Source organism: Vidua macroura, chromosome 10, assembly GCF_024509145.1.
Source record: "Vidua macroura isolate BioBank_ID:100142 chromosome 10, ASM2450914v1, whole genome shotgun sequence".
In the NCBI taxonomy this organism is placed as follows: Eukaryota; Metazoa; Chordata; class Aves; order Passeriformes; family Viduidae; genus Vidua; species Vidua macroura.
Genome location: NC_071580.1, coordinates 24,595,278 through 24,622,041, shown reverse-complemented (window position 1 = coordinate 24,622,041; position 26,764 = coordinate 24,595,278). Strand labels below are relative to the sequence as shown.

General features: G+C 48.4%; 1 protein-coding gene across 1 annotated transcript; it reads right to left on the bottom strand.

Annotated features, from left to right (window-relative positions):
• Positions 1-399: 399 nt before the first annotated feature.
• LOC128811895 (opsin-3-like) lies at positions 400-26,660 on the bottom strand. Its single transcript, XM_053985835.1, has 4 exons — positions 26,342-26,660; positions 24,114-24,442; positions 5,336-5,569; positions 400-2,169 (listed from the first exon to the last, which is right to left on the bottom strand). The coding sequence occupies exons 1-4, from the start codon at positions 26,658-26,660 to the stop codon at positions 1,987-1,989; spliced, it is 1,065 nt and encodes a 354-aa protein (XP_053841810.1). The 3' UTR covers positions 400-1,986.
• Between the last annotated feature and the right edge of the window lie 104 nt (positions 26,661-26,764).

The following is a 26,764-nucleotide window of genomic DNA, read 5'->3' as shown; positions in this document are numbered from 1 at the left end:
ACTCACTGAAAAAAAAGGGAGCTGTACCTCCTTTTCAAGTAAAAGTGTAAATTGAAATCTGGGGATTTTGGTGTTGTTTTGCTTGTGCTGGTGTGTGTGTATGGCCTTTTCTGTGTGTCTCTCATAAAACTGGTGTCACCTAGATGGTATTATGCAGCAAATTGGCCAGAGAACCCCAGAGGCGCTGCTGAGCAGCACAAGTCAGGTGCAAGCTGCTGTCTCTTTGGTGCCGAATGTGGGAATTGTGAGGGCTGTGGTAGTGAGCTGCTCAGGAGATGAAGCTGGTGAGGTACCACAGGAGAATATTTTTATTTACAGCTACAACATCCTGCATGTTTCCAAGCAGGGCAGTTACAAGCTGCTCTCAGGTGGTGTTTGCAGCAGGTTACAGGGTTAATGGAGCAGAAACCAACAATTTATGTTGAAAACACACATTTGTATCACAAACCATGAACTATTTAAAGCCTCCAAGACACCTACCAATGCCAGATTTGTATGCTCTAAGAACAAATCTTTGCATGTACAAAAACCACCAGTCACAGAGCTGCAATACTATTATTAATGCAGGAATTCATACTGGAATTTAACAATCCACCTAGAGACAATATCGAGGGAAAAGAAGAACTGAAAATTTCCTGGCATGCTTTCTAATCTGAAAATAACAAGCTACTCTTTAAAAATATGTGCTTGGGAATAAATAATTTATTGGTATTGCTTAGCAGTAAGTGCATCTATTGCTTTGATTTCATCCACTAATATAACCTCAGTAAAAACCTCAATTCATGGCTTCTGCTTCTGTATTTTAAAACATTTGGTGTTATTTAGGTTATTAGTACAATTGTGGTTTAGGGATAATGAAAGAAATAGGTTGTGAAATAACGTTGTGACTACAAGGAAGCTTTTGTTAATATTGCAAAGACAAAATAAACCCACATCCCTGGAAGAAAAAGACAGCTTTGATCATCTGAAAAATCAAAAATATCCTTTTGGAACAGGTACCCTGGTAATGATATGTACGGAGTGTTCACTCACCCAGACCCCTGTGTTGGCTAATTATGGTAATTACAGCACTGTGGTACAAGTTTTTGACAGCTGTGTTGGCAGGGCTGTGGGTTTGCCTCTGTGTGAAACTCCTCTGAAAGAAGGCATTCCCGTGGCATTTGGAATTTGAAAAGTAATTCTCCACAGAATGGTGCTATTTCATGTTTTCCTTCCAATTTAGGATGAAAATCTTGTCAAAATACTGAGATTGTCCTCAGAATTGACGAGGGAGAAGGTTGTCCCCTCTTTGTTTGTTTGTTTGTTTATAATTCTTCCTCCAGCTGCACTTCTGAAGCTTTCCAATGCTTTTGTGTTTGTAGGAGGCACCACCTGTCCCTTCCCTCCCAAAGATCCCCAGGAGGAAGGTCCTGTGGAGGGTCCCCCAGCCTCCCTGCTGGGCTCACGGGACGGTTCTGCTGAAACCAACCTGTCCCCACTGCTGCCAGGGCTGCTGTGCTCTGCTCACAGCCTCCCATGCCTGCCTGGCCCTGCTGGCCCCACGGATGCCCTCAGTCCCACCCTTCACAAAGGGCTGGAGTCGCCCTGCTTTCTTCCTAATGCTCACAAACTGGCATTTTCCAGAGATTTCAGAGACAGGGGCTTTACCCAGCTGAGTGCTGTGCATTCAGAGCTGCTTCTTCACTGAGTGCTGGGAGGAAGTTATCTTTTGGTGCAGTAACTCCGTAAGCTGATAATTAAAAGGAAAAGTCCCCAAAAGACTTATTTTCCTAAGCTTCAGCGGCAATTTCTAAAGTTTGAAACATAACCAATACATGCACTTTAAATTTTAGGAGAGGTCTGTAACTGCAGAGTTCATCAGGATCTATTCAGGTTTGTATTGAAAAGCAACGTGAGACTTTTTGGAGAAGCAGAATCCAAAGCAGGGGGAGAGAGGCCATCTGCAGGCTGACCACTCCCTGCTGGAGAGCCCTTCGCCTCCTCTCCTCACATGCAGGTTGCCTCTTGGAGCCCTCCTACAGCCCCACGCTCTGGATCTCTCTTTTGGGCTTGGTTGGGCTTTGGCAGAAGCTCTTCAGAAGCTGGGTTTTGTTGTTGCTTTTTTAGCCTGGGCAAGGAACTCTGGGGGGATTTGTTGCACCTCAGGAGCGCCACAAAGCACCTGTAAAACTGTCACACAAAGAGAACAGCGAGTTAGCAGGACTTTAATTCAGCTCAGGTTTTATAAGAGGCTTTATCTCATGATTTGGTATTAATTAAGTTCCTGGGATAGCTCTGGAACAACATGGGTGTGATAATATTTTGTATTTGAGGTTGAAATGTTTTGAAGAATAAAATATGTCACTGTGCCAAGAGATCTTGACCTCAGCAGAGTAGCACAGAGGGGAGAGAGCCATGAGCAAAATTCGGACAGGTTACAGGCCTCTAACAGCTGCCCTGTGTTTTTTTTTTTTATTACAGATATTACTGATTTCGTGGCAATGCAGAGAATAGAAGGGACTAAACGTTCTCCAGCCTGTAGGACCTGTCACTGAGCTGAGATGATGCAGACACTGCTGTGGCACGGGGATTTTGGGGAGCTGCCAGTCACTGCTGCCGGCCTGCACTCAGGTTATGGACACATCCCACTGCTCAGAGCGTGGAATGGATTGAGCCAACTGAATTACCAATGAAAATTATGCTGGCTGCTTTCATTTGGGTTTGACCAGGGAAAAGATGAAAGCTTGGTTTAAGCTCTCAGAGGGGTTGGTTCTATATCCGTAACTGGAGGGATTTTTTCAGTTGCATGGCAAAACATTCTGTGTATCTGAGAGCAGAGGGGAAGGGCTAAGCATGAAGGTAAGCTGTAGCTGAAAAAATAGGTATTGTAGGTGGTGTGGATGGTGTGCATGGCCTCCCTAAAGCTGCAGGGTCAAAGGCTGATAACTGATCTCTACACTCAAGAGTCCAAAACAACATTACTGGTAGTTCTTTGTACAACACAGCTGCTAGCAAAGAGCTCTGACAACTCGTGTTATCAACAGCCAAGTGAAAAATCATGCTGGTTTTTCATCAGCAGCATTGCTTGCTGGGGAAAATGGCCTTTTTTTTAAGTTTTACACAATTTTTGCATCAGCTGAGGTTCCTTTTTTTTCAATGAGAAACTGCTTTTTCGCAGGATTAAAAACTTTGTAATAATCATAAATTTTTCATCAGCCTCTCACCACTGAGCATTGAAATAGTAAGCAGCTTCAAAACTCATGGGGAGTACTGTCTATTTTCTGGATTTTGCTTTGCCCCCTCTCCTCATGCTCAAGGTCACATGGCTCTTCCCAGGTGCCTTTCTGCAGCTGTTCAATCCCCAGTGAATTTCTGTTACACTGGGAGTCTCCTCAATCTGTTCAATCTTCACCTGGTCCTTGCCTGGTTGCATTTCCTGCCTGTGAATGTTATTTTATCTGGCCTGTTCTCAGATTTTATCCAGCCTGATTAGAGATTTCTGAGCATTTACCAGAGTTGGGGGGCAGCCTGGACATAGAATGGTGTTAGAAATAGCACAGAATTGGAGGGTAGTGTCAGCTGTGTGAGCTGTCAGGGCTTCTCCTACAGATTTCCACAGCCTCAGGAATGCTGTTGGTGTTGAATGTGGTTTTCTGGGTGACCAACACCTCCTGCTTTCCCATGCCTGGCACTTCTGGGTGGCTGCAGCTGTGGCTGCAGCATCTTCTGGTCTGAGGTTCTCTCCTGAGTGCAGAGAAACCCAGACTAGTGACTTCTTATTCTGCACTGAGTATAGAAACCTGAGCACTGATTACTGCTAAAATACTAACTGAGCAATGGAAACCAAGTGGAATTTAAGAAAAATCCCAAACCAAAAACACCACAAAAAACCCCTCCACAAACAAAATGAAGCGTGTATGGAGCACTAGTAGTAAAAGTTTATGGTGAACTTCAGGAATCTGACATGGATAAACCCAGTTTAATTTGTGTCTAGCTGCTGTTTGTGTCAGCAAGCTATTTAGTAAAAAGATTAGTTTAGAATTGTCTGTAGAAGACCCCTCTGCACAGTCTGTGTTGTTTTGGAGTGCTCTTTCCAGCCATGCACACGTTCAGATCAGCCTGGGATTTCTGAACTGCCTCTCTGGATGTAGCCAGGGCTGGATGTGTTTGGAGTGAGTCAGAGTTACCCTTTGTGTGCCTGAGGCTTTTCCCTGGTGGGGGATGACAACAGCTCCCCAGCCTTGCAGGAGGTTTCATCAGAGAGCTTATTCAAAGGCTAAATAAGAGAGGAGAAAGGAAAGAAGGGCTCCTATCCCAGGGAGGATGTCAGGGAATTCTGCAGAGAAGGGACTGCACCCCCCTGAGCTGTTTGTGGCAGTGAGTGGAGCTGATGGATGCTGAGGAGATGATGGATGGTGTCATGGAAACTTTCACTCCCTGGCAATTTCTCATGTCCCAGTAAAAACACCCACAGCTAATTTAAGCCAGACTTAAATCAATCTTTTACCATCATCATTTGTTTCCATGAGAGAGTGAGCAATTTACTATCTGTGCTTCCTAACAGCTTCCAAAAATCAAGTGGAGGATTTGCTGGACTCAGAAGCAAATGATCCACCTGCTCTAATCCCAGCAATGCAAAGATCAGTGAAATGTGCATGAGCACACGGACTGCTGGAGCTGGACCTGGCTGAGGGATTGGAGGAGCTCTGATGCTCTCTGTTTTCCTCTGTAGATCTCTGCTCATCCTCACTTTTATTGTCAGTCCTGTGCCAGGGGCTACCCCAGCTCCTGCCTGCTGTGTGCTTCCCCTGCTCCAGCTCCTCTGGCACTGCTTTCTGGCAGTTCCTCACTGCTCACGGCTCCCACCAGCTCTCAGGAGGGGAGAGCAGGACCAAAGAGTGACTGAAGGATTTGAGGGGGGTTAAAAGAGTAAATCAAGAGTAAATCAGAGAGCTGGTGTTGTGAGGAGGAGGAGTTGCTGTGGGCAATGTCTGTGCTGGGGCTCGGCGTGGGGCAGCAAGAGCTCACATCCTCACAACACTTCACGGATCTGAGTCACCTCAGACAATTTCTGGTGCTTTCACTCTTGCCAGAACATGGACTTCTTCTCTTTTTGTCAAATGGTGCAATGGAAAGGAAGGACCTATCATTTGCTATTTGCACATCTGGGGAGCTGCTTGTGCAACTGCCAAAAGGGCAGATTTGTCAAATAAATGTGCTCCTCTGAACCGTTTTTCAGAGCTTCCCTCTCATAGATTTGGGCAATGTCACTGATGCTCTCTTTATCTCTGCTGGCTATTCTTTCACTCCTTGCATACATGGAATCCAGATGGAGGAAGGAGAGCATTTCACTGACCTGTTTGTTCAGAAACACGTAGATGATGGGGTTGTAGACAGTGCTGCTCTTGGCGAGGATGGCTGGGATGATGCTGGCTGCAGGGGTGATGAGGCCAGGCTGCCCAAAGGTGGCCAGGAGTGCCACAGCTGCATAGGGCAGCCAGCAGAGGAGGAAGCACACCACCATCACCACCACCATGAGCAGGATGCGCTGCTCCCGGCTCCGGCCCGGCCCCCTGTGCACGCTGCTCACCTGGGGGGACAGAGGCACAGGGAGGCATCAGCACTGCTGCCACTGGGGACAGGGAGGGTGCCTGGTGTGTTGCTGTGGTTATTTCATGAAAAGGACAGCACTGCTGGGGTACAATCCTTGAGCTTTATTTGCAGCATCAGCCTCATGACAGGGTTGAGGCAATGGGAAGATGGCAAAGCTCAGGTACAGCCAGCAACAGCCCAAGTTTTCTTTGTTACAAAGCATCTTAAAAACTTTTTAGCCAATAGCACATTGCTAAAGCTTACAGGCAGTTGTTTTAGCCAATTACTAAAAGCACACATACACCTGCTTCATAGAATGCTGGCTTGATTGCTTTCTATTAACAATACACAATACTTCATTATTAAGCTTAAAACCCTCTGCTATCTTGCTAAGCACATTTTTCTGCAGTCTTAAGGTCTATCTTAGCTAAGCCTAAGACTCAAGCTCTTGTTTCATGTCCTTGCTTGCTACACTATTGTAACTTTTATACTTTCAGACTTTGCAGCTGATTCTAAGTTTCTCTGCTCTTTATGTTTCTAGAGTTTGCTTCCCCAGCTTTCTAAAATCTTCTTACCTTGACTGTTTCCTATACCTGGGAGCTCCTGGGGTGGCTGCACTAAGGGCAGGGCTGGCAATGTCACCTGAACCGTTCTGGCTGGAGAGGAACTGGGCAGGGCTGCTGTGCTGTGTACTGAGTGTGTCCCTGACAGCTGGGCCAGTGGTGCCTTTTGGGGCTACCTAAAAACAGAATTAAGGGAATCAAAAGCAGTTCTATTTATTGAAGGGCCTTCAGGGCAGACAAAGGCCCCCAGGGGCTACACCCAAAAATGGACCACGGCTCACAGGTTTTCACACTTTTATAAGTTTGGGCCATTTGCATATTGGGGGTTAATCTTCCAATTCCAGCTTCAGGTAATGAAGTCATTTACCCCAAGTTTGTTCCCCCCAACTCACTTTTGTTTCCATCTCTGGGGCTGAGGCAGTGAGGTGTCCTTGACTGCCAGGCCTGGAGAGGAATTGCTGTGTCTGACCAAAATGGGAAAGCAGCAGCTCACACTGTGTAGAGTTTAAAGACTAAAGAATTACAGGATTACAAAAATATGAAAAATATACAAGCTAAAATCCTAAGGCATCAGCAGCACCACCAAAAGTGCTCTGCATCTACAACAGCCTCCTCCAGCTTACTGCAAAGCCCAGTTTTTAATGGGAGTATCCTGGGCAGGAGGCAAGGAAGGGGAATGTGCCCTGGTGTGACCAGAGGGCAGCAGCTCCCAGAGCTCCCAGAGCCACTGCCCCAGCCCTGCCAGCAGAGATCCTCCAGCCAGGATGAAATGTGCCTGTACCCACAGGCACGGGGGCAGTGGATGATGGGGCTGAGAGAACTTCCTTCCCTGAATCCATGGCCAAAGGCAGCACTTGAATTAACGTGATTTACAACCTCCTCCTCTGGACTCCGGGCTCACACATTCTTGAAAATAAATCACGCTGCATATAAACACTGCCGCCTGTGCCTCAGCCTGGTTTTCTAGTTCTCAGTGTGTTTTGAAAACCAGACCTTTCAGTGACTGCTCTGTAATGCCTGTGCTGAGAAGTGCTGCAGTAAGCACGAGGAACTAATTCTTACAAGCAGTTTTATGGGGAATCCGTGGGGATGTATTTGAGTGTTGGAAGTCACCTTGAGACTAATTAAAAAACCTAACCAAAACTGTTCAAAAAATAGAACATATCTGTAATTGCCTGCTGAGGGAACTCAAATACCAAGTACTTTATAAATATCTTGTTAATGTGCAAATGAAATCTTTTATGACACTTGTCTGTGATTTAAAAGGAAAAATTGGTATTGCCACTAGGCAAATAAAGTTGTTAATCAAAATATTTCCATTAGTGAGAAATGAATATTTCACTCAGAGCCACCCACAGGCATCAGTAGCTCAGATTTATTCACAGTCATCTCAGACAGAAAGTTCACATTTATCTTCTTCCATTGCATCTTGTGGAGCTGATAAGAATTTTGTACAGCATGTTCTCTGGGTGTGGATTTTTTGAGAGTCTGCCATGCCTTGGTATAAAACTTCACTCAGGCTTTGTGATGAAGTCCAAACAGCTGCACTGGGGTGGAAGCAAGGCTGGAGACAAGAGAGGGGCTGAATTTTGCATCATGGGTGTTGTAAATGTTGGTGAACCTGGTGGGAAGAAATGCTGATGTCTGACTCCAGTTCAGAAGGCTGAATGATTTCTTTATTATAACTATGGAGATACTAAAACTACATAACTGTAACTAAAACTACAAACCTACTTGTTCTAACTACCATATCTCACTAACCCACAACTCGTGCCCCTCTCTGACAGTCCAGCAACAGGTGGATTGGATTGGCCACCAGCCCCAAACAATCCTCACCAGAATCCAACCAAACAATCACCCCAGGTAAACAATTCTCCAAACACATTCCACATGAGAAAAACAAGGAGCAGAAATAGAAATTGTTTTCTAGTTCTCTCCTCTGTGCGCCTCTATGAAAAAATCCTGAGAGAGAGAAGAATGTGCCTGCCACACATGTGCACTTGGTTTTTGAGGCTCCTGACAAGCGGCACTGAAAGACATCAGCACCAGCTGCCAGGGCTCTGTATCCCCACACAAATCCCAGTTCCTTTGTGCCTTCCTGAGGTCCTCCTCTCCACCCCCCATGCCAGAAAACACTTGGGGAGGTGGTGGGTGATGCTTGCATGTGAAGCACCTCAAGGAAAACCAAAAGCTCCCTTTGGTTCTATTGATTTCCATCAATTCCAGAAAAGGAAACCCAACAACCTCTTCCTTCAGATAAGGTCAGAGAGGACAAATGTTTTACTGATGTCTTCTAGCTAGAAGTCAGGCTGGTGTGAGGCTGGGCATGGGAGGAGGGCCCTGAGCAGGGCTGGGTTCCCAGGGAGCTGTGCAATGCTTGCCTCCACATCTGCACACCCTGCTGCACTGGGAGGAGCAGCTGCTTTCGGCCACTGCTTCAACTCAGAGCCACTGGGGGACTTGTGCTGCTTCATGTTCCACCTGGGCAGTGCTCCCTGCTCAGGTAAACCCCACCAGGTATCACTCTCTTGACTTTTGAAGTGTGTTGTCCTTTCCTAAAAAAAAAGAGAAAAGCTTGCCATTTTCAGACTGCTGGTGCCAGGGAATGGCTTCCTGCCAGCAGCAGGAAATTATTATTTTCATCCTACGAGGCCAGAAGTTTTGAATATCCTCCCACTTCTGTAACTCTCCTTGAAGTGTTTTTTGCTTTTAACTACAAGGCTCCCCTGGTCAGTCAAGGAAACCTGAGATATTAATATTTGGCACACATGCAGAAAACCTCTGCAAAACTAAATCACACCCATCAGCCTTGAAATGTTGCTGCACCCCATCAGCAGATGGTGACTTGACTACACCATGTAAATGTGGGCTGTGCCTGGCATCAGATCACCCTCTGGAGGCAGGCACAGCAAAGAGCTGTGTAAAAATGATGTTGGTGAATGGTGCTGTGGGCTTTAGTTTAATTTTGTCTTTATTGTTATCACTGCATTAATTAAAGGGATGGGACTATTTTGGGGCTAAGAACGATTTGTTGCTCAGATAAACATCAGTCTCAGAGGCTGTGAGATTTTAGGGGAGCAAGCATTCAGCCATAGCTCAAAGTAGTCACAAGTTCTTTGTTACAAGGGAATACAGAACTTTTTGATCCAATGGACCACAAGGTTGTCGTGGTTTGACATGGAAGTGAATTTTTTCCAGGAAGTTGGGTCAAACCAATCAGTGGTCAGGTTTGGATATTGGCACCTGGAGTGACCACTGAAAGTATGGACACGCCTCTGAGAACACAGGGGGTTAAAAGCAAGAACTCCCAGGGGAATTCTCTCTTTGGTTCTATTCCTTAGAGGGTGCAGACTCTCCCCTGCCCAGCCTCAGGCTGGGTGGGGGAGGGGAAGCCACGTGGCCTTGTCCACGTAGGCCGAGGGGCTGAGGGTCTGGAACTGAGCCAGCTCCTGTGGACGGAAGGGTGGAGAGAAGCAGAGATGCCTTTGTTCCCCCCCACCCCCACAGAGGGAAAGTGACCGAGAGCCTGGCGGCACCTGGAAATTTGCCGGCAGAGGAGAAGGAAAAAGGAGGGGGGGGTGATGCCCAGCGTGGGAGACGGAACGCTGGACCGAGATATCAGCCGTCCGGGGAGTCTGAACTTTTAACCCTTTCCAGGAAATGAGGGCTTTGTAAAATATTGCTCCTCCTTGATTTGTAGTGGAAGAGAGACAGTCCGGGACCTGACATGTTAGAAGAAGAAATATTTAGGTAGGAGGAGATGATGAAGTAGCTTTTGGCTGGACTTTTCTTGTTAGCCATGGACTGAACCAAAATCTCCTGCAATGGAGACTGCATTTTAGGGGGATGCAGTGGTGACCCAAGGAGACCTGCTTCAGCTTCTAACAGCACAGGAATGGCAAGAACAGAAGAAAGCTGAGGAGGGAATGGTGATGCCCTCTGTCTTCAGGAAGAAGATGATCTCTGTTCTTGGACCCTTGGCCCCAGGGGAAAATGGGGGGGACTGTAGTCCCAAGATGAGAAGCTGAACTGTTGTATCTTTGGGTCCGTGGCAAAGCATCCTTAAAGGAGCCCTATGAGCAGTCTGTCCATGCACAGTGGTGAGAGCACTGTGACATGGAATGGAGAGTGTCACACTGGCAGATTTTCTCCGGGCGGTTGCCATGTGTGACAGGGAAACACAGGAGGTGGCAACTGTGTTTCCTGGGGGGTCTGTGGTGCAAGAGAGACTTCTCTCTCCCTTGATAGCTTGAGTGTTGATTATCTGAAGGGTGGTAATTTGATCAGGAATCCTGGGTGATGTTTCATGGTGGGTGTTTTAGGAATTGGGAGGAGGAGGGGTGTTTTAAAAGGTCTTCATCCTGGATTTAGTTTATGTGTTTTCTGTATTAGTAGTAGTTTAATAATTTTTTTTCCCCTTTGTTATTAAGCTTGGGCCTGCTCTGCTCTGTTCCTGATAACATCTCACAGCATTTATTTGGGGAAGATGCATTTTCATGGGGGCGCTGGCATTGCGCCAGTGTCAAACCATGACAAGGTTTATTTTGCTTTTGTAACCTATCACCTTTACTTAATTTTGCTGCGCTGCAGGTGCTTTTACCCAACGGGCTTCTATCTCGCATATACACAAATGCTTCTGTTATAACCTCTAAACTCTCAGCTACTCTATCCAATTACACCCCTAAACTATAAACCCTTCACCATCTTATCAGTGCAGTTTCTCACTTTCTTAGGCATATTCTTACTTACCACTATAGAAACATAAGTTTATGGTTTTTCTGTTTAATATCTGTGTACTTTACTTTTACATCAATCCAAGCTTCTCCCAGGGCTGCAAAGCAAACCCTCTGGTGTCTGTGGATGTTTCTGTGTTTCCAATTCCCACAGTCTTGATAACTCCCAGGAAAGCTAAGAGCACAAGTGTGGCCCATGCTTGCCTTTGTTGCTGGCCCATGGAGGTTGGAAAGTCAGTCCAGGCTGCTCCTGGCTCAGGGTGAGCAGCAGCAGGAGTTTGGCACAGGGGTATCCTGGCCGTGCACTGACCTGCTGTGCACTGTCCTCTCTTTCTGGCTTGGTCAAAAGTCTAAACTTCAATCTGCTGTGCAAGAAATTTGGTTTTAAAATCTCACTGTTTCTGTAGGCTTTGGTATAGAAAACAGCCATGAAAAATGTGCTTTTATAGCCCTCATATTTTCTTCACTGGAAATTGAGTCTCTGTTTCTTCCAAAATGATCTTTTCAGTTTCCTAAAATTTGTTTTGCCTCTGTCACACCTTCTATATGCTGAACGTGTGTGCCAGTGTACTGAGTTAGCAGGACTGGGGAGCTGGAAGCCCTGGCCCCATGTTGCTCTTACAATGTTCTTTTCTCTTGCTTCCCATGGCTGTTGATTTTTTACTGGCTAAGTTTCTTTGTGTTTTCTCCTGCAGAGAAGCACCTCAAGGTGGTAATTCAGCCTGCAGAAGTGATTAATTTGCCTTTTAAAAAATCTCACTGACCATAACTGGGATTGTACCCAGTCATCCTCCCAGTGCAGGAGCAGAAATGCTCACAAATAGTGTTTGTGTGGTGTGGCATGGGGTGTCACAGACAGAAGGCTGTGGGCGAGTGACTAATGCAACAAACAATAAGGACAGGTTTAAACAGAGGTCACTGTGGACACAGCAAATCCCTGGTTGGTGTTGCTGACACTGTGCAGAAAAAACAGAGTCATCACTTCACCAGGAAAGCAAAATCTGTGTTTTCAGCACTGGGTATGGAAATTGCTCAGCCACATCCAGGCCTGCACAGCACAGCTCTCCCCCTGTGAAGAACTCCTGGTTCTCCAGGGTTATCTGAGAATCTCAGCTGAGTGCCTGACTGTGTTTTCTCTTGCCTTTTTGTGAAACCACCACACTCTTTAGAGCTTGGAGAATTGACAGCAACACTCATGGGACTAAGAGGATGGTCCTTGAGAAATGTCAGAATAAGGGAGATAAAGGGGAAAAAACCTCAATCAAAGTGGGCATGTGCTGAAGATGCCAGCTGAGCCCTGTGGGCAAAGCAGAGACAGAAGGGGCAGCACAGGCACCCCTGGGCTGTGGCAGCAGCTGAGCACCTTCAGGCATCACTGCCTGCTTGTCAGAAGGAGCCCATGAGCTGTGAAATCAAATACACTCTGCCCTGGAGAATTCCTGGCTGGGGTTGCTTGAACATGTACTGAGGAACCAGACTGTAACCCAGTGGAGATGGAATTAAACTGCACAGCCTGGGCATTGAAGGTCAGTCTGATTTCTTCTGAAGAGGATGTGAGAATTCCTGGTGGTCTCTGCCCATCAGCACTTGCCCTGTTTCTCAGAATTGATAAATGTAGGTAGCTAAATTGGATACTTCAGGGGAAACCCTCCACCCTTTGGGGTTAGGATGACATGATCTTTAAGGTCCCTTCAAACCCAACACAACCCATTCAATGATTCTATGATTGTGGAGAATTTCCTTGAAGTTCTGAAGCAGTGGACATCCATTCAGTGCTGTTTTAACAATATCTCATGATCTATCCTAATGCTAATTAAAAAAAGCTTTGCTTGGAGAAGAAATAAATGGCTGACACTCCCATGCAGAAATGTTGCAAGAACAAGTTAGATTTTATTTTTAAGGAAGATTTTTCTATCCCTGCTAACATTCAAACCTTTGAATTATGCTTAAAAGCCTCTAAGTACAATCATAAAAGCCAGAAACCCGTTACCTGCCCTACCAGTGAAGCACTGGCTTTCTCAAAGTCCCATCCATTCAGTGCCTTGCCAAAATGAGAAGTGTGCCAGCTCTGTTCCATGTCTGTTTTAATGCTTGTCTGTGAGAGGAGAGCTCTGCTCCTGACAGACCTGGGGCTTTCACCCCACAAAACAGTGATGGAACAGCCTTGAGCCCAGCAGAGCAGTCAAGGACAGCACAGGGACAGATGGGGAAGAGCAAAGCTGGAGAGTCAAAATGATGAGGCAAAAAGCAGCTGCTGGTTTGTCACTGGGGAACTTCTGCCTCCCAGATCCCCAGAGTGCTGATTACCTGTACTAGCTCTGGTAAATTGACAAATTAATGCTTTTTCTCTTCAAGCCAGGTCTTATAAGCTCTCAGAGATAAGCATTATAACCTTGATAGCTCAGCTGCCTCAGGTGGCATAAAAGAAGTAGGATGGCTCTTGTGATAGTGTTGGAAACAAAAAGTTTTTAATAAAAGGCAAAATAAAAAAGCTCTTTACAGAGAAAAACCAAGCCAGAGCAAGAGGTTCTTGCTCCTGCTAAAACACTTCACAAAAGCGATTTACTTCTTTTGTTCTCTTCTTTTCTAGGGAATTGCTTAGGCAGGACTTTTTGGCTCCTGTCCAATTAGCTATCCTTAAGTTTGAAGTCCCTAAAGTCCTATAAAGTGTCTTTTAACCAAATTGAAGAGAGAAACTTCTAAGCTTTTTTCCTTTTTACGGAGACAAAGGGTAACTTGTTTACTCCGTCAACAGGGGGCACATTCCTACAACATATCATGAAGCTAAGCTTCATCATTGATGACAAAACCCTGAATTCCTTTGTCTGAGCGACAGACAAACCTTTTGCAGTGCCCTTTGTGCAACACCAGCTGAGCCCTGTCCCTGCTGGTTGGGGCCCAGGCCTTTCCACTATGAAAGAGGACAGTTAGAAACCCCTCTGATTTAATTATATGTATATATATATATATATATATATATATATAATATGTATATATTTCTGCATGCTTTGGAGAAATGGGGGAATGTGAGGTGGGGATGTGTTTTGTAAAAGATGTGAAATGGAAAGGGTTTATCCGTCCTCTGAAAGTCACAGAAAATGCAGCACCTTTTTCTGCAGGGGCAGCAGAGCTTCCTGCTCTGCCTTGGCCAAGGCTGGGGGGCTCTGCCAGCCCCAGCTGCACGCCCAGCAAAGCTGAGCTGGCAGGGGAGAGTGGAGATGGAAACTGATTTAAAACAGTGGGAATTAGTGTCAAGAGCAACCCCCCACAATTATTGCCAGGGTGGGACTCCTTGCTCAGAATGAGAAGCAAGCCTGTGTGCAGGCTTTGGAGAGCCTTGCACCTTCCTTCCACAACCACAGCGTTCTTGACTCTTGCTTTCTTGCCTGGGACTAAGTGTAGTGTTATGGATAATGGAACACCTTATGCACAGGAAGGAATAAAACATCTGTAAGAAATTGCTTTTGCCTTCAACTGCTGAATATTTTCAACCAGAATTCCATCCTTCTTTTGCAGAAGAGGTGCTGGGCTGGGGGACCTGAGCCTGGAGTTTGGCTGCACTCGGGAGGTGCTCTGCTTTCCCTTTTGCTCTGCTTTCTCTTTTGCTCTGCTTTCCCTTTTGCTCTGCTTTCCCTGCTGGAAGTTTCTGGGCTCCCCTGCCCTGCCCTGTGCCCAAGCAGAGATTCAAGAGCAGATGTTTGTGACCTGCACAGCTGAGAGATGGCCCCTTCTCTTCTGTGGAAAGGCAGAGGAATCCTCAGCCACATCAGGACATTTGTATCGCTCAGGCTTGACAACAATCCACATAAATTACTGATTTTTCTAGTCACATATTTCCTTTCCCCCTGCCTTTCTCCTGTGCTGTTTTACCTTTGTCTCCCTCAGTTACTGACAAACAGTTTGGGTTGCCCTGAGCACCTCCTTGCTTTTGGAAGGTTGTGGAGACTTTCACCTCACTTGGCTGTGCTAGGGAAAGGGAACCAGATGACAAATGTAACCATTCATGGTGTACAAAATGTGCTCCAAATCCCACTGATGCTTCTGTCTCAGCTTCAAACCTAAATACAGAGCGTGTTCAAGTGCCTTAATGAGCTGGGTTTGCACCAAACCATCCCAAGTTTGCCTGCTCATACAAAGAGGACACCCACCAGTTTGGTGGGTCCAAACAAAACTTCTGACCCTGGGGCTGTGCTCCTGGTGCTGCCCAGCACTAAGAGCTGGGGGACGATTTGCCTCAAATCATCTTTTCCTTTCCTGTAAATGAAGGCTGTGGAAAATCTCCTGTTGTGAGTGAATTAACAAGATTGGTGCTGTGGAAATTTGGCCAAAAGCACTTAAAGCTGGCTCTAAGCAAAGGAAGGGACCATCCCAGGCAGGGACCATCCACTACGGAAGGCTCTCTGGCAGCTGCTGTTCCCAGCATTAACACACACTTCTGCCAGAGCTTGTAGGGAGGTGAGAGGAGAAAGAGAAGAAATCCTTTTCCATCTGCTGTGCTGATGTCTTTCACCTCTGCAGCAGTAATTTTTCTCATTTCTTAGAGGGCTTGGAAGGTGCTAGAGGAGTCAGTGAGGGCCTTGTGGAGTGCAAGGGAGGAGCTCTCTGGCTCAGATATCCTTTGAAGTGCTCACAGCATCCTCTCAGACCCACCTCTGTCCACTCAAGGGTGAACCACATGATTTAAGATCAAAATTTAAATCTCAATTCAACCCCTCACTTCCTGTTACAGATGTAGAGGGCTGTAAGGAGAGGTCTTGTAGTCACTAAAGGGGGTTAATGTTTAATTTCAAATGTCAGAATATTAAAATAATTCATCCTGGTTGTTTTTTTGCAAAGGCTGGAGCACTGAGTGCAGGCACAATGCAGCGCTGCTGGGGGTGGCTGGGTTCTAGGTGTGGCCTCATTCTTCTCAGTCCCTGTGTTTGAGGTTGGAAAATGCAAGGTGTGGCTGGAGGTGTGTGCTCTACTGCCATCTGTCAGAGCTGGGACACTTCTCTGCTGTTCACTGGGCAGTTTTTTCTTTATCTCTCCCACAGCCAATCCTCCCTCCAGGAGATCTCTGCTGTCCATGGCCACTGAGTGTCCCTGCATGGCTGGGAAAATTCCATCATCCCATGGGGAGATGCTGTGCCCAGGGGAGGAGCCAAGCATTCCTACCTGGATACAATCTGACCTGGGAACACCACAGCAGCCTTTGCCCACTGCATTCCCAGAGGAGCAGCTTTCTTCCCCACTGCATTCCCAGAGGAGCAGCTTTCTGCCCCACTGCATTCCCAGAGGAAGCCCAGGCCCATCCCCACCAGCCCTGGAGCTTCAGAGGAAAACTCCAACCTTGTCCAGGGTCCCTGCTCCAGCAGAAGCACAGCTGGCACTGCAGGAGGGCTGAGCCACTATGGAATGGCACTGCTGCCACCACCCTGACACACAGGCTGCCAGGGCCTGTTGTCACTCTGGCAGTGTTGTTTTGTATTACTGCTTTTTTATTTTTATATTTTCTTTTAATTTTTTTTTCTTAATAAAGAACTGTTATTCCTATTCCCATATCTTTGCCTGAGAGCCTCTTAATTTCAAAATTATAATAATTCAGAGGGAGGGGGTTTACATTTTCCATTTCAGGGGAGGCTCCTGCCTTCCTTAGCAGACACCTGTCTGTTCACACCAGGACACCTTGAGTTCTCTGTAACACAGCCAGGGTACTTCCAGGCTTGGGGGCTCCCTGTGCAGGGATGTCCTTTGGAATTCTGAATCTGCACAGCCCATCTGTCAGTGAGAGTGGTTATTACAACATCTCAGCACCACTAATGTTCACACTGGCTTGGTTCCCCTCCTTCTGCACCTTGCACTGATTCCTTAATCAGTAATGACTGTGGTGAGAGTGTGTTCTTCTCACTGAGAGTGGAGTTCTTCTCAGTTATTGTTATCTGGGACACACAGCAGAGGACCAGGGAGAGCCAGGGGAGAAGTGCAGTGGAGCTCAGTCTGCAGGGCTGCTCCCTGCTGTCCCTGCCAGGCTCTGCTTCCCTCACTGCCTGTGCTTGGACACTTCTGAGGTTTGGAAGCCACTGCAGAAAAATTTGCACTATAGGAGAAAAAAAAAAAAAAAAATCACAGCTGCCTTGTTTTCAACTAGAAAAATCCTTAATGTGGACTCACCGTCATGTCGGTGAGTGCTGTTGGACAAACCATGCTCTGGCACACCCAGCACGAGGCTATCTCCCCTCCAGCTCTCTGGACAGGCAGTGCCCCTCTTTAAGCAAATCCTCCAGGGAATCCCAGTATCCCAAAGGAGGGGAAGTGTTGCCCGTTGTTCCAGAGCCAGCACCTGGGCTCTGGCCCTCCTTGCACATGTGCTTTGTATCCACATGATGCCTTAGGATTTTAGCTTGTATATTTTTCATATATCTGTAATCCTGCAGTTCTTTAGTGTATAACTCTGAACTCCACACACAGTGTGAGCTGCTGCTTTCTCATTTTGGTCAGAAACAACAATTCCCCTCCAGGCCTGGCAGTCAAGGATGCCTCACTGACTCAGCCCCAGAGATGGAAACAAAAGTGAGCTGGGGGGAGCAAACTTGGGTAAATGACTTCATTACCTGAAGCTGGAATTGGAAGATGAACCCCCAATATGCAAATGGACCAAATTTATAAAAGTGTGAAACCCCTTGATCCATCATCCATTTTTGAGTGTAGCCCCTGGGGGGCTTCATCTGCCTGAAATGTACCTGAAGGCCCTTCAACTGCTTTTTATTCCTTTAATTTTGTCTGGCCTCTGTTTTTAGTTAGTCCCCACAAGGCATCACATGTAGGTATCAGATCTTCCACTGCCCAAAGGTGAGTCCTTCCTGCAGCTCTGAGCAGGGGAGGCTGCAGCACACACCAGATAACCACGACCATCCTGAATGGGCAGAGCTCCTGCTGCTGTCCAAGAGGGGAAATACAGAAACATCCCCAGCTGCATTTTCACTGGCACTGAACTCAAATGAAGCCAGGAAAGCACATTCCTTGGTTTTCCTGTGTGTGGGTGGATTGACCCAAGGTGATTTCCCTCTTCAGTCACTGACCTGCATGGCCTCTGCAGCTCTTCTGGGCTCAGCTGTCTCAAGACTGATTTTCTCTTCCCTGGTGTCTGAGGTGCTCCAGTGCTTAAGCTGTCATGATTCCTGCCTTTGGGAATGTGTCTGTCTCACATGCCCAGTTCAGCCTCAGTTTATGGTGGCTATTCAGGCTGTCCAGATTAATTCTGGAGGAGCAGTGTAATCACCCCTTCCCCTTCCTGCCAGTGGAAGGGAATTGCTGGAACACAGAGCTGTTCTCCCCCAGTTTCTCCTGCCTGTGCTGGACAAAGCTATTTCCTGCATTGGAAACTGCTGCACTTGCTAATTGACATAATGAAATTAACATGGAACACATCAAAGGCCTCCTTGCTGCACTTTTTTTTTTCTTTTCCATAACACATGAGGGACCAAGGGGGCAAAGGGCTGGTGGAAATCATGCCAAGGTGTTGGCTTTTCCTTCCTTGCCTGTGATTACTGCTCAAGGTAGATTTACTCTGATATGACTCAACCCAGGGCAGGAGTCTGTGCAGAAAAGCAGAATATTGAGCCTTGCACTGATCTGCTTGGATGAATAATTTGAAGGCAGGCCCTCAGATTCATTTGTCAAGGAGATAATAGAAAGTAGGTTGTGTGTGAATTAAAGGGAAAAAAGCCCCAGCCACACTGTAATACAGTGACACAAAAGCTGGGATCCATTTGTATTTGCATTGTGACAAGTCACGTGAGAGGACTCAGCCAAGCTTGTCAATGACTCCAGCTAATGACCTTCTAACCCCTGTGCTCACAAAATGATTTCTCTGTTTCCAGCAAGCATCTTAAGTTGCACATGCTGACTACAGCTGTTCCAAAACCAGGGAGCAGAATGGCTGTCTTCCTGCAGGATTCATGAATTTTGCCTGTGTGCTGCTTTCAGTGAGCTGGCTATTTCTAGCTGGAATCTGGCATGCAGATCATGTTTGACCAGGTGAATTGCCCAGACAGGTACTGGGATACACAAGACAGATGATGCACTTTGGAGCTGGTTAGCATAAGAGGTTTGATAACAAGATGTCTTGGCAAGAGCAAACAGAACTTTGAGGATTGAATCAAGATTGTGAGAAGATTCGATCACGTGGGTTTACTGGAAAAAGAAAATTACATCAGACTTCTGCAAGCAAGAGATGTTTAAAATGAATAAGTTTGTTTATGTGATTTTTAACCCAATCATTGTAGTAACACATTACTAGCCTCCCTAAAATACTATATAAGCAATTGTACTTCACAATAAATTTGGATTTTTTTACCATCTCTCTCTCTCTCTTCATTGCCAATAGATAGGTTTTTATTGGGCATCTTTGCACACCACACCCAGGGCTGTGCAAAGTGCTGAAACACAGGAAGGGCCAGGGAGAGCCCTTCATTCCTCAGGACATCCCCGAGCTCAGGGTGAACCCAGTGCTGGCTACCAAGTCCTGCTACTAGAAGAAATTCTAAGCCACTGTTTCTTGGTGGCCCATTGATTGTTTGCATGGCCAAAGCTGTCTTTGATGGTCCACGTGCACTGTTTCTGCTGCCTGGAGGGGTTTTACAGAAGTTACAGACATGACCAAGCTTCTCAAACCAGCCAGGAGGCTTTGGATGAGGATGAATCCAGCCTCCCTGCACTGCCAGCTGCACGTCCCAGAGGGTTTGCCCTGCTGCAAGCAGCACTGGAACAGGTTACCCTGACAGCTTCTGCCCTGCTCTGGCTGCCAGGCCCTCCAGGGGCACAGGGCTCTGCAGAGCAAGAGGCACATTTGCTGTTCTGCTCCTCACAGCTTGCTCAGCCTGGCCTCCCAGGCTTTGCTTCACTTCTGTCATTTCCAAACCTTCATAAATTCTGTCATTCTCCCAAAGCGATCTGAGCTGAGGGATTACAACTTCTCTGCTGTGGCACGGAGCACAGGAGCTGTGAGCTCCTCTGGAGCTGCACACTCAGCTGTAGGAGCAGTAACATGCTCTCCAGGCTCTGCTAACAAAACCAAGGCCGTCCTAAATCATCCCTGCTCTCTGCAGATTGCTCCCTGCAGCAAACCCCAGCTGGCAGATTTCTGCCTTTCAAGAATGGGACTGGACATGGGGGGCACAGCCACCTCCTGCCATCCCTGGGGCACTATGGTGAAGCCAAGGAAGCAGAGATGAAGCCTCTCACCCAGCTGCCTGCGAGGGCACACCTGCATCCTGCCCTTGCTTGCCCAGGAAAGCTGCAGCCTTCTTTTTGCTTCCTCTGGGGCCCTGCACAGTCCTTCACAGGAGAGCTGTGAAACTTGTATCAAAGCAGAAAGACTTCTCAGAAATTAGAAAATTAAGACTAAAGCTCAATGGGATTGGAAACCTAGATATCCCTCATTTTCTAATGATTCTTTTCAGATTTATTGTTGGCAGTGTGCTGTAATACATCCCAGCTCCTGTGGAATTCATTTTAAATGGCTCAGAGCAAACCCTTCCCTCTGCCCATTCCCTGCCAGCCTCAAACAAGACATGGGAGGAAAAGCAGATCTGCTCTTAGTGGTGAAAATTCTCTTCAAATTTAAGGAAACTGACCTTGAAGCAATACAGTGGGAATGGGAGCCTGGACCGATTTCTCAGAGTTTCAGCATCCCTGCAAATCTCCCGTGATGACAATCAGGCCAGAAATCAGAGCATGAAAATACAAATGTCAAGCGAAAGGATACAATTTTTCATGCCTGGCTGAAACCAAACACCCTGATCTCCCAGCACAGTTTTACTCCTGTAAGTGGTGCAGATAATCTCACTTACAGGCAGATATGCATGGCAGGAGCTGAAAGCACCATTAAAGGCTTACACAGTGTTGCCTATAATTTAGGATCCACTAAAAGCACAAAAGTCTGTTGTTCAATTCCTTAAATATTAAGCTGGCATGCGAAGCTTATTTTTGTTCATTTTTTTTTCTCTTTCTCTTACACACACCAGGGATTTTGCTGCTCCTGCACCTTGCTGCCCCTGGGGGATCCTGGGCAGCAGCACAAGCAGCTGGGAGCAGCCTGGGTCAGGAACAGGCATGGCACTGGGCATGGGAGGCAGCAGAGAGGCTCTGGGCCTTCTGCCTCTGCACCTCCCCTCCCTTCTGGCTTCCCAACCGTGCCCAGGTGCACCCACAGGACCATCCAGTTCTGACTTCCCCTCTTTGTGGAAAATCCCCCTTCCTGAAAGGATAATTTCCATCCAGACAGAACAAATTTCATATTATTTTCCCTTGTTTGGGGGTTTCTGCAGGACCAGGGAGCACAGGAAAGACAGCTCCTGACCTGTAGAGTGGTCACCGATCTGACAGGGAGGGTGACAGCCCCTGCCACCAGCTGTCCCTCTTCCAATGCCACTGTGGTCCCTGGTGGAGCAGTTCCCTTCACAGCAGAGATCCCATTGCTCACTGCAGTCACCGAGGGCTCTGCTGAGTTCTGCTGCTGCCTGAGCTGCTGCTGTCACTCACCCTGGTCCGTGTCCACAGCAGTCCTGAAGACAGATAACTCTCCTGAGCCCAAATGCAACATTTCATGTGATGGCTGCATCAGTGGGAAGAGTATTTAATGTAAAAACCTCCACTCTGCAGTGCTGCTGTACAGGTGCAGCTGCAGCAGAAGTAAAGGCTGGCACTGGAGAGGGCAGAGGCAGCAGAGCTTGTCCCAGCTCTGGGGATCACTCTGACACATCAGACACCACAACCTCGACAGGAAAGCTTGCTTGCTGCTTCTTTCCCTTGGAGGAACTTTGGAGAGGAACTTTGGTCTCTTGCAGGCAGGACCTGCTCCAGCCCCAGCTGCTGTGAATACCTTGAAACAAGCAGCACCTCTAAAACAGTATTTTTACCCTTAAAAGATGGAAAAACACTGAAGTCCTGTGAAATCCAGCCCTTGCCTGTACTCAGGAGACTGGTCCATGGTGGTGCAGGAGAAGCAGCTGTTCCCAGCACAGGGTGACCAGAGAGGACTGAGCTAGCTTTCGTGGGGAATGAAAGGTTTTTGTAACAAGACAATGGGCTGGGGGTCTATGAGGATTATTTTAAACATCTCCACTGATTTAATTTGCTCCTGCTCAAAGTCCCTGAGCAATAATAAGCTTAAATTAAATGTTTACATCTGCAAATGTGTCTCACAGGGTGATCTTTATCTAATTCCCTCTTATCTTTCAGGTGCTTGCTGTAGGAGGTGAGCCCAAGCCAGGTCTCGGAACACTGATGGAGCTGGAGCCCAGCCTGGGGTGGCTCCAGGGTGCAGGGGCCAAGTGTGGAGGTGTTTAGGGAGTAAATGATCCCTTTGTGCTGGGACAGCACTTGCCTGTCCACAGACTGGTCCCCAAGGGGGGCTGCCATGCTCTCCAGTCTCTCCCAGCATCTCCGTGCCACGAGCAGCCAGTGCTGGTCCATCACTCGTGGCTAAAAGCAGATGTTCTTCACAAAGGAGGAAAAACCTCAGCACTGGCATTTCCAGCTGTCAGACAGTGCTGCCCCGATGGTGTTTGGTATCAAATGTTCCACTGGGGTAGCAATGTTTAAAGCTACTATTCCTTATCTCAGCAAAAAAAAAAAAGTTTGTGGTCTGCTGGAACCCTGGATGCTGAGAATTTTAGGTTTTCTGTGCTGACAGGCACTGACCCCCAGGAGAACACTGCATTTGACCTGAGGCTGTGGAGAAGCTTCCAAAATGGAATGATAACACTGGGAATGTGGGTGTGGAGTTTGAATAGAAGTGTGTAATATCACAGGGTGGAAAACTCAGAGTTTAAGGGTTTAGAATACAGTAATATATATAAAGCAAGATGGAGGTTTTAGGGTGGAGGCTGCTCCTTCTTCACCTTCTTCTCCATGGGTTTGGGTGGTTTTGTGTGATTGGATAAAAAAGTCCCCATTGCAGGCACGGGTGGTTGGTTATTGGGTTAAAAGTAAAAATAATTTAGGTGTCATTTCTTAACTGGACAGTTTATCCTTAAAAGGCCTCGTAGAGAGAGAGATGCAACTCAATTTTTAGTTTGTTAGAGTGAAGTGCTGTAGAACTCAGGGTTTGTGAGACTGTGACATAGATAAGAACTAATAAACATCCGAGTCCAAACAAGAAATTCCATCTCACACATTTAATCCTGACCCTGGCAGAAAAGAAGCAAAGACTCGACAATGGTCATTTATGCACTGGCTTTGCTTTGTGTCCAGGGTTATCTGCCTCATGTCATGGGTCTGTCTTACAGTTTGTATTTGTCAAGTTACATCTTCCTGCTTTGCCTGATCCCACCAGCAGCTTGGTTATATGTGACCATTTTCTTAGCAGCATTTTTTTGCAGGGTTCACTTTCCTGCTTTCAGAAGAGAAGCACTGATCTTCAGAAATCACCGCTCCCACCCTCTCCACTGACCATGCTAGACCTGCTGATAATACTCACCTCTCTCCACAGCTTTCCTGCAGATTTAAATCCTAGGACCAATCTCATCAAGGTAGGTAAATCTTTCCTAGTTTTAATTAGGGGTAATTGGAAGTATCTAGAGTGCTCTGACAAACTTCCCTCATTTGTGATGCTGTCATAGGGACCTCTGATGCCTTAGGATTTTAGCTTTTGTATTTTTCAGATCCTGTGCTGCATTTCTGCATAACTCCAAACTCCATACAGAGTGTTAGTAAGTGCTCTTCACACTTTGGTCAGACAAAACAATGCCTCTGGGCCTGAGATCCAAGGTCACCCCACAGCCTCAGGCCCCAAAAAGTACAAACAAAAGTGAATTGGGGGGAGCAAACTGGGGGCAAACGACTTCATTAGCTGAAGCTGTAATTGGAGTATTAACCCCTGACATGTAAATGGACCAAACTCACAATTGTCTGAAAAACTGGTGCCCATTGTCCACCTTGAGCGCAGCCTCTGAGAGGCTTCTGACTACCCAGGGTGTAGCAATTGAAGGCCTTCAATAAATACCCACTTTATTCTCTGAATCTTGTCCAGCCTCTGCTCTAGGCAGCCCCTCCAAGGCATCACCTCCAGCTGTACACACCTGAGTATGACTTTTAAAGCCCTGGTAGGCTGGAGCCTGTCACCAGGACAGCCACAGGAGAGGCATTTCCAGGGGTGGCAGAACATCTGACAGCAGAGGAGCTCTAAAGGTGGAAAATGGGGATCATCAGCTTCTGCCTGGTTTGGGGTCACAGCCAAAAGGCAGCTGAGGAATCACCTTACCTGTCTGACAGCACAGAGCAGCTTCCCATAGGAATAGACAATGATGGCAAAAGGGATTACAAGGCAAAAGATGAAAAGACAGATGATGTAGGATGCATTGTTGGCATCCTTGGAATGCCAGTTCACAGAGCAGGTTATCCCTGGTCCTTCTGGCCCATAGCTGCTCCAGCCAAGAAGCGGGGGAACAGTCCAGAGCAGGGAGTATGTCCAGGACAGGATGATGGCTGTCCATGCTTTCCTGTAGTTGGTGGTGTCAGGCTCTGCTGTCCTCGTCATGGTGCAGCAACGCTCGTACGAGAGCACAGCCAGGGAGATGAGTGAGATGATGCCTGTGTCAAACCAGACCCTTATATCAGCAAAAAATGAATGAGTGAAGGCTTTGCTCTGCCTCCCAAAAAAATATTTCAAGCCATGGGTGAGATTGATGGCACTGGCTTTGGAAACAAGGTGGGCAAGGACCGGGACTGGAGGTGTCCCCCTACGAGCGAGAGGTGCTGAGAGCCTGACCCCAAGAGCTGGGGGTGTTTAAACAGCGTTCAGCCAAAGCCAGTCAGCCATAAATGATGATCAATAATTAAGCACACCTGTCTGAATGGATACGTGTGTGTGTGAGGGAGACCTGCAGCAAAATCCTGGCTTGTCCATCAGATTTGGTTCTTGCTGCACCTGTAAAATTCGAGATTAATATCTAGATTTGCCCAAAGTGTGGAGCTGATCTGGTGCTCCTCTGCCAGCTCTGAAGTGCAGCCTTCTGAGCCCTTCTTGGGGAAGTGCAGTCCCACAGGGTTTTCATAAGGATTTCTTGCTGTGCATAATGAAGAGCTGTAGATTAAACCCATGTTCTGAAGCCCCCTGTGCCAGGAAGTGTCCCCCTCAGGGGGGCAGGCAGCTTGTGAGCCTTTGCAGAGACAGTGATGGGTCTCCTGCAATTGGGGTACTGCCAGCAGACACCAATGGGACAATAAAACCACCAGCAGCAAATCAAAGGCTTCTTTTGCATGCAGAAATGCTGGAGGGGAGGTAATTTCTGAAGCTGATATTAGAGTTTGCAATTTCCCTCCACATACACCTCCCGGGCTGCATTGTGGAAGCAATGCTGGCAGGTACACGGGGATGTTGCTAGATGCTGACACACTCCTGCTGAACTTTCCTTGCCAAGGCTTTACATGCACAAATTTGGCTTTTTACTTTGTATAACTTCATGAGGGAAAGAGATGGCAGCAAAGAGCTGCTGCAAATATCTCTTTAGCGTGTGCATAAGCAGTGCCAGTGTCTCCTAAGTGGCTGTGTGAAGCTTGGATGCCAGACTAAGCTGTGTTCCTGGGGAGGTTCAGGTTTGTTCTGACGGGCAGAGTGATGCTCTGCTGGTAAAGCCTCTGCTCCATGTGCATGCCGGCTAGGGGAGAGCCCCACCGATGTGTGCCAGTGTCTGCAGAGGTACAGCAGGCTGGGAGAGATTGTCAGCACTGGGAAGCCTGAAAACAGGAGCTATTGTTATGTATAACATGATATACGTTGTACCTGCCATCCCCACAGCCCCCTGCGCTGCGCGGGGCTCTCCCTCTGTGTGCCCGGCTGGCAGCTGAGGACAGGGCTGTCTAAAGGTGGAGGTGCACAGGGCTGCTCTTTTCTGCCGGCCTGTCCTGCCCAGTGCCATCTGGGGTCAGGGCTGGAAGCCACCAGGTTTCCAAGAAATCCCCTCCCCGGCGCTGCCGGCGCTGTCCCGTCCCCTCCCTGCGCTGCTGAGGCTGTCCCGTCCCCTCCCCGGAGCTGCCAGGGCTGTCCCGTCCCCTCCCCGGAGCTGCCAGGGCTGTCCCATCCCCTCCCCGGAGCTGCCAGGGCTGTCCCATCCCCTCCCCGGAGCTGCCAGGGCTGTCCCGTCCCCTCCCCGGAGCTGCCAGGGCTGTCCCGTCCCCTCCCCGGAGCTGCCAGGGCTGTCCCATCCCCTCCTCGGAGCTGCCGGCGCTGTCCCGTCCCCTCCCCGGAGCTGCCGGCGCTGTCCCGTCCCCCCTCCCTGCGCTGCTGAGGCTGTCCCGTCCCCTCCCCGGAGCTGCCAGGGCTGTCCCATCCCCTCCCCGGAGCTGCCAGGGCTGTCCCGTCCCCTCCCCGGAGCTGCCAGGGCTGTCCCGTCCCCTCCTCGGCGCTGCCGGCGCTGTCCCGTCCCCTCCCGGCGGGCACAGCCGCCGCTCGGCGGGCGCAGCCCCGCAGCCCCCCGCGTTCCCACTCACCGCAGAGGGCGGTGGCGAAGCCGTGCCAGGCGCAGGCGGCCCCCGGAGCGGCGGCAGCCCCCGCGGCCAGCCCGAGCGGGGTGCCCAGGGCGCAGCCCAGCAGGTCGCTGAGCGCGATGTTGAGCAGCAGCAGGTTGATGGGGGAGCGCAGCGCCGGGAAGCGCCAGAAGAGCAGCAGCACCAGCAGGTTGCTGCAGAAGCCCAGGCTGCCCACGGCGCCCAGGCACACGGCGGCCGCCAGCCGCCCCGCGGGGCCCAGGCACCGCTCGGCCTCGTCCCGGCCGTCCCCGCAGGCGGCAGCGGCGCCGGCCGCCGGCATCCCCGCGCTGGCTCCGCGCCCACACCGCGAGCAGAGCGGCGCAGGCCCCGCGCTCCGCCCCGCGCCCGCCGCCGCTCCGCTGCCCCCGCCCGGGCCGGCAGCGC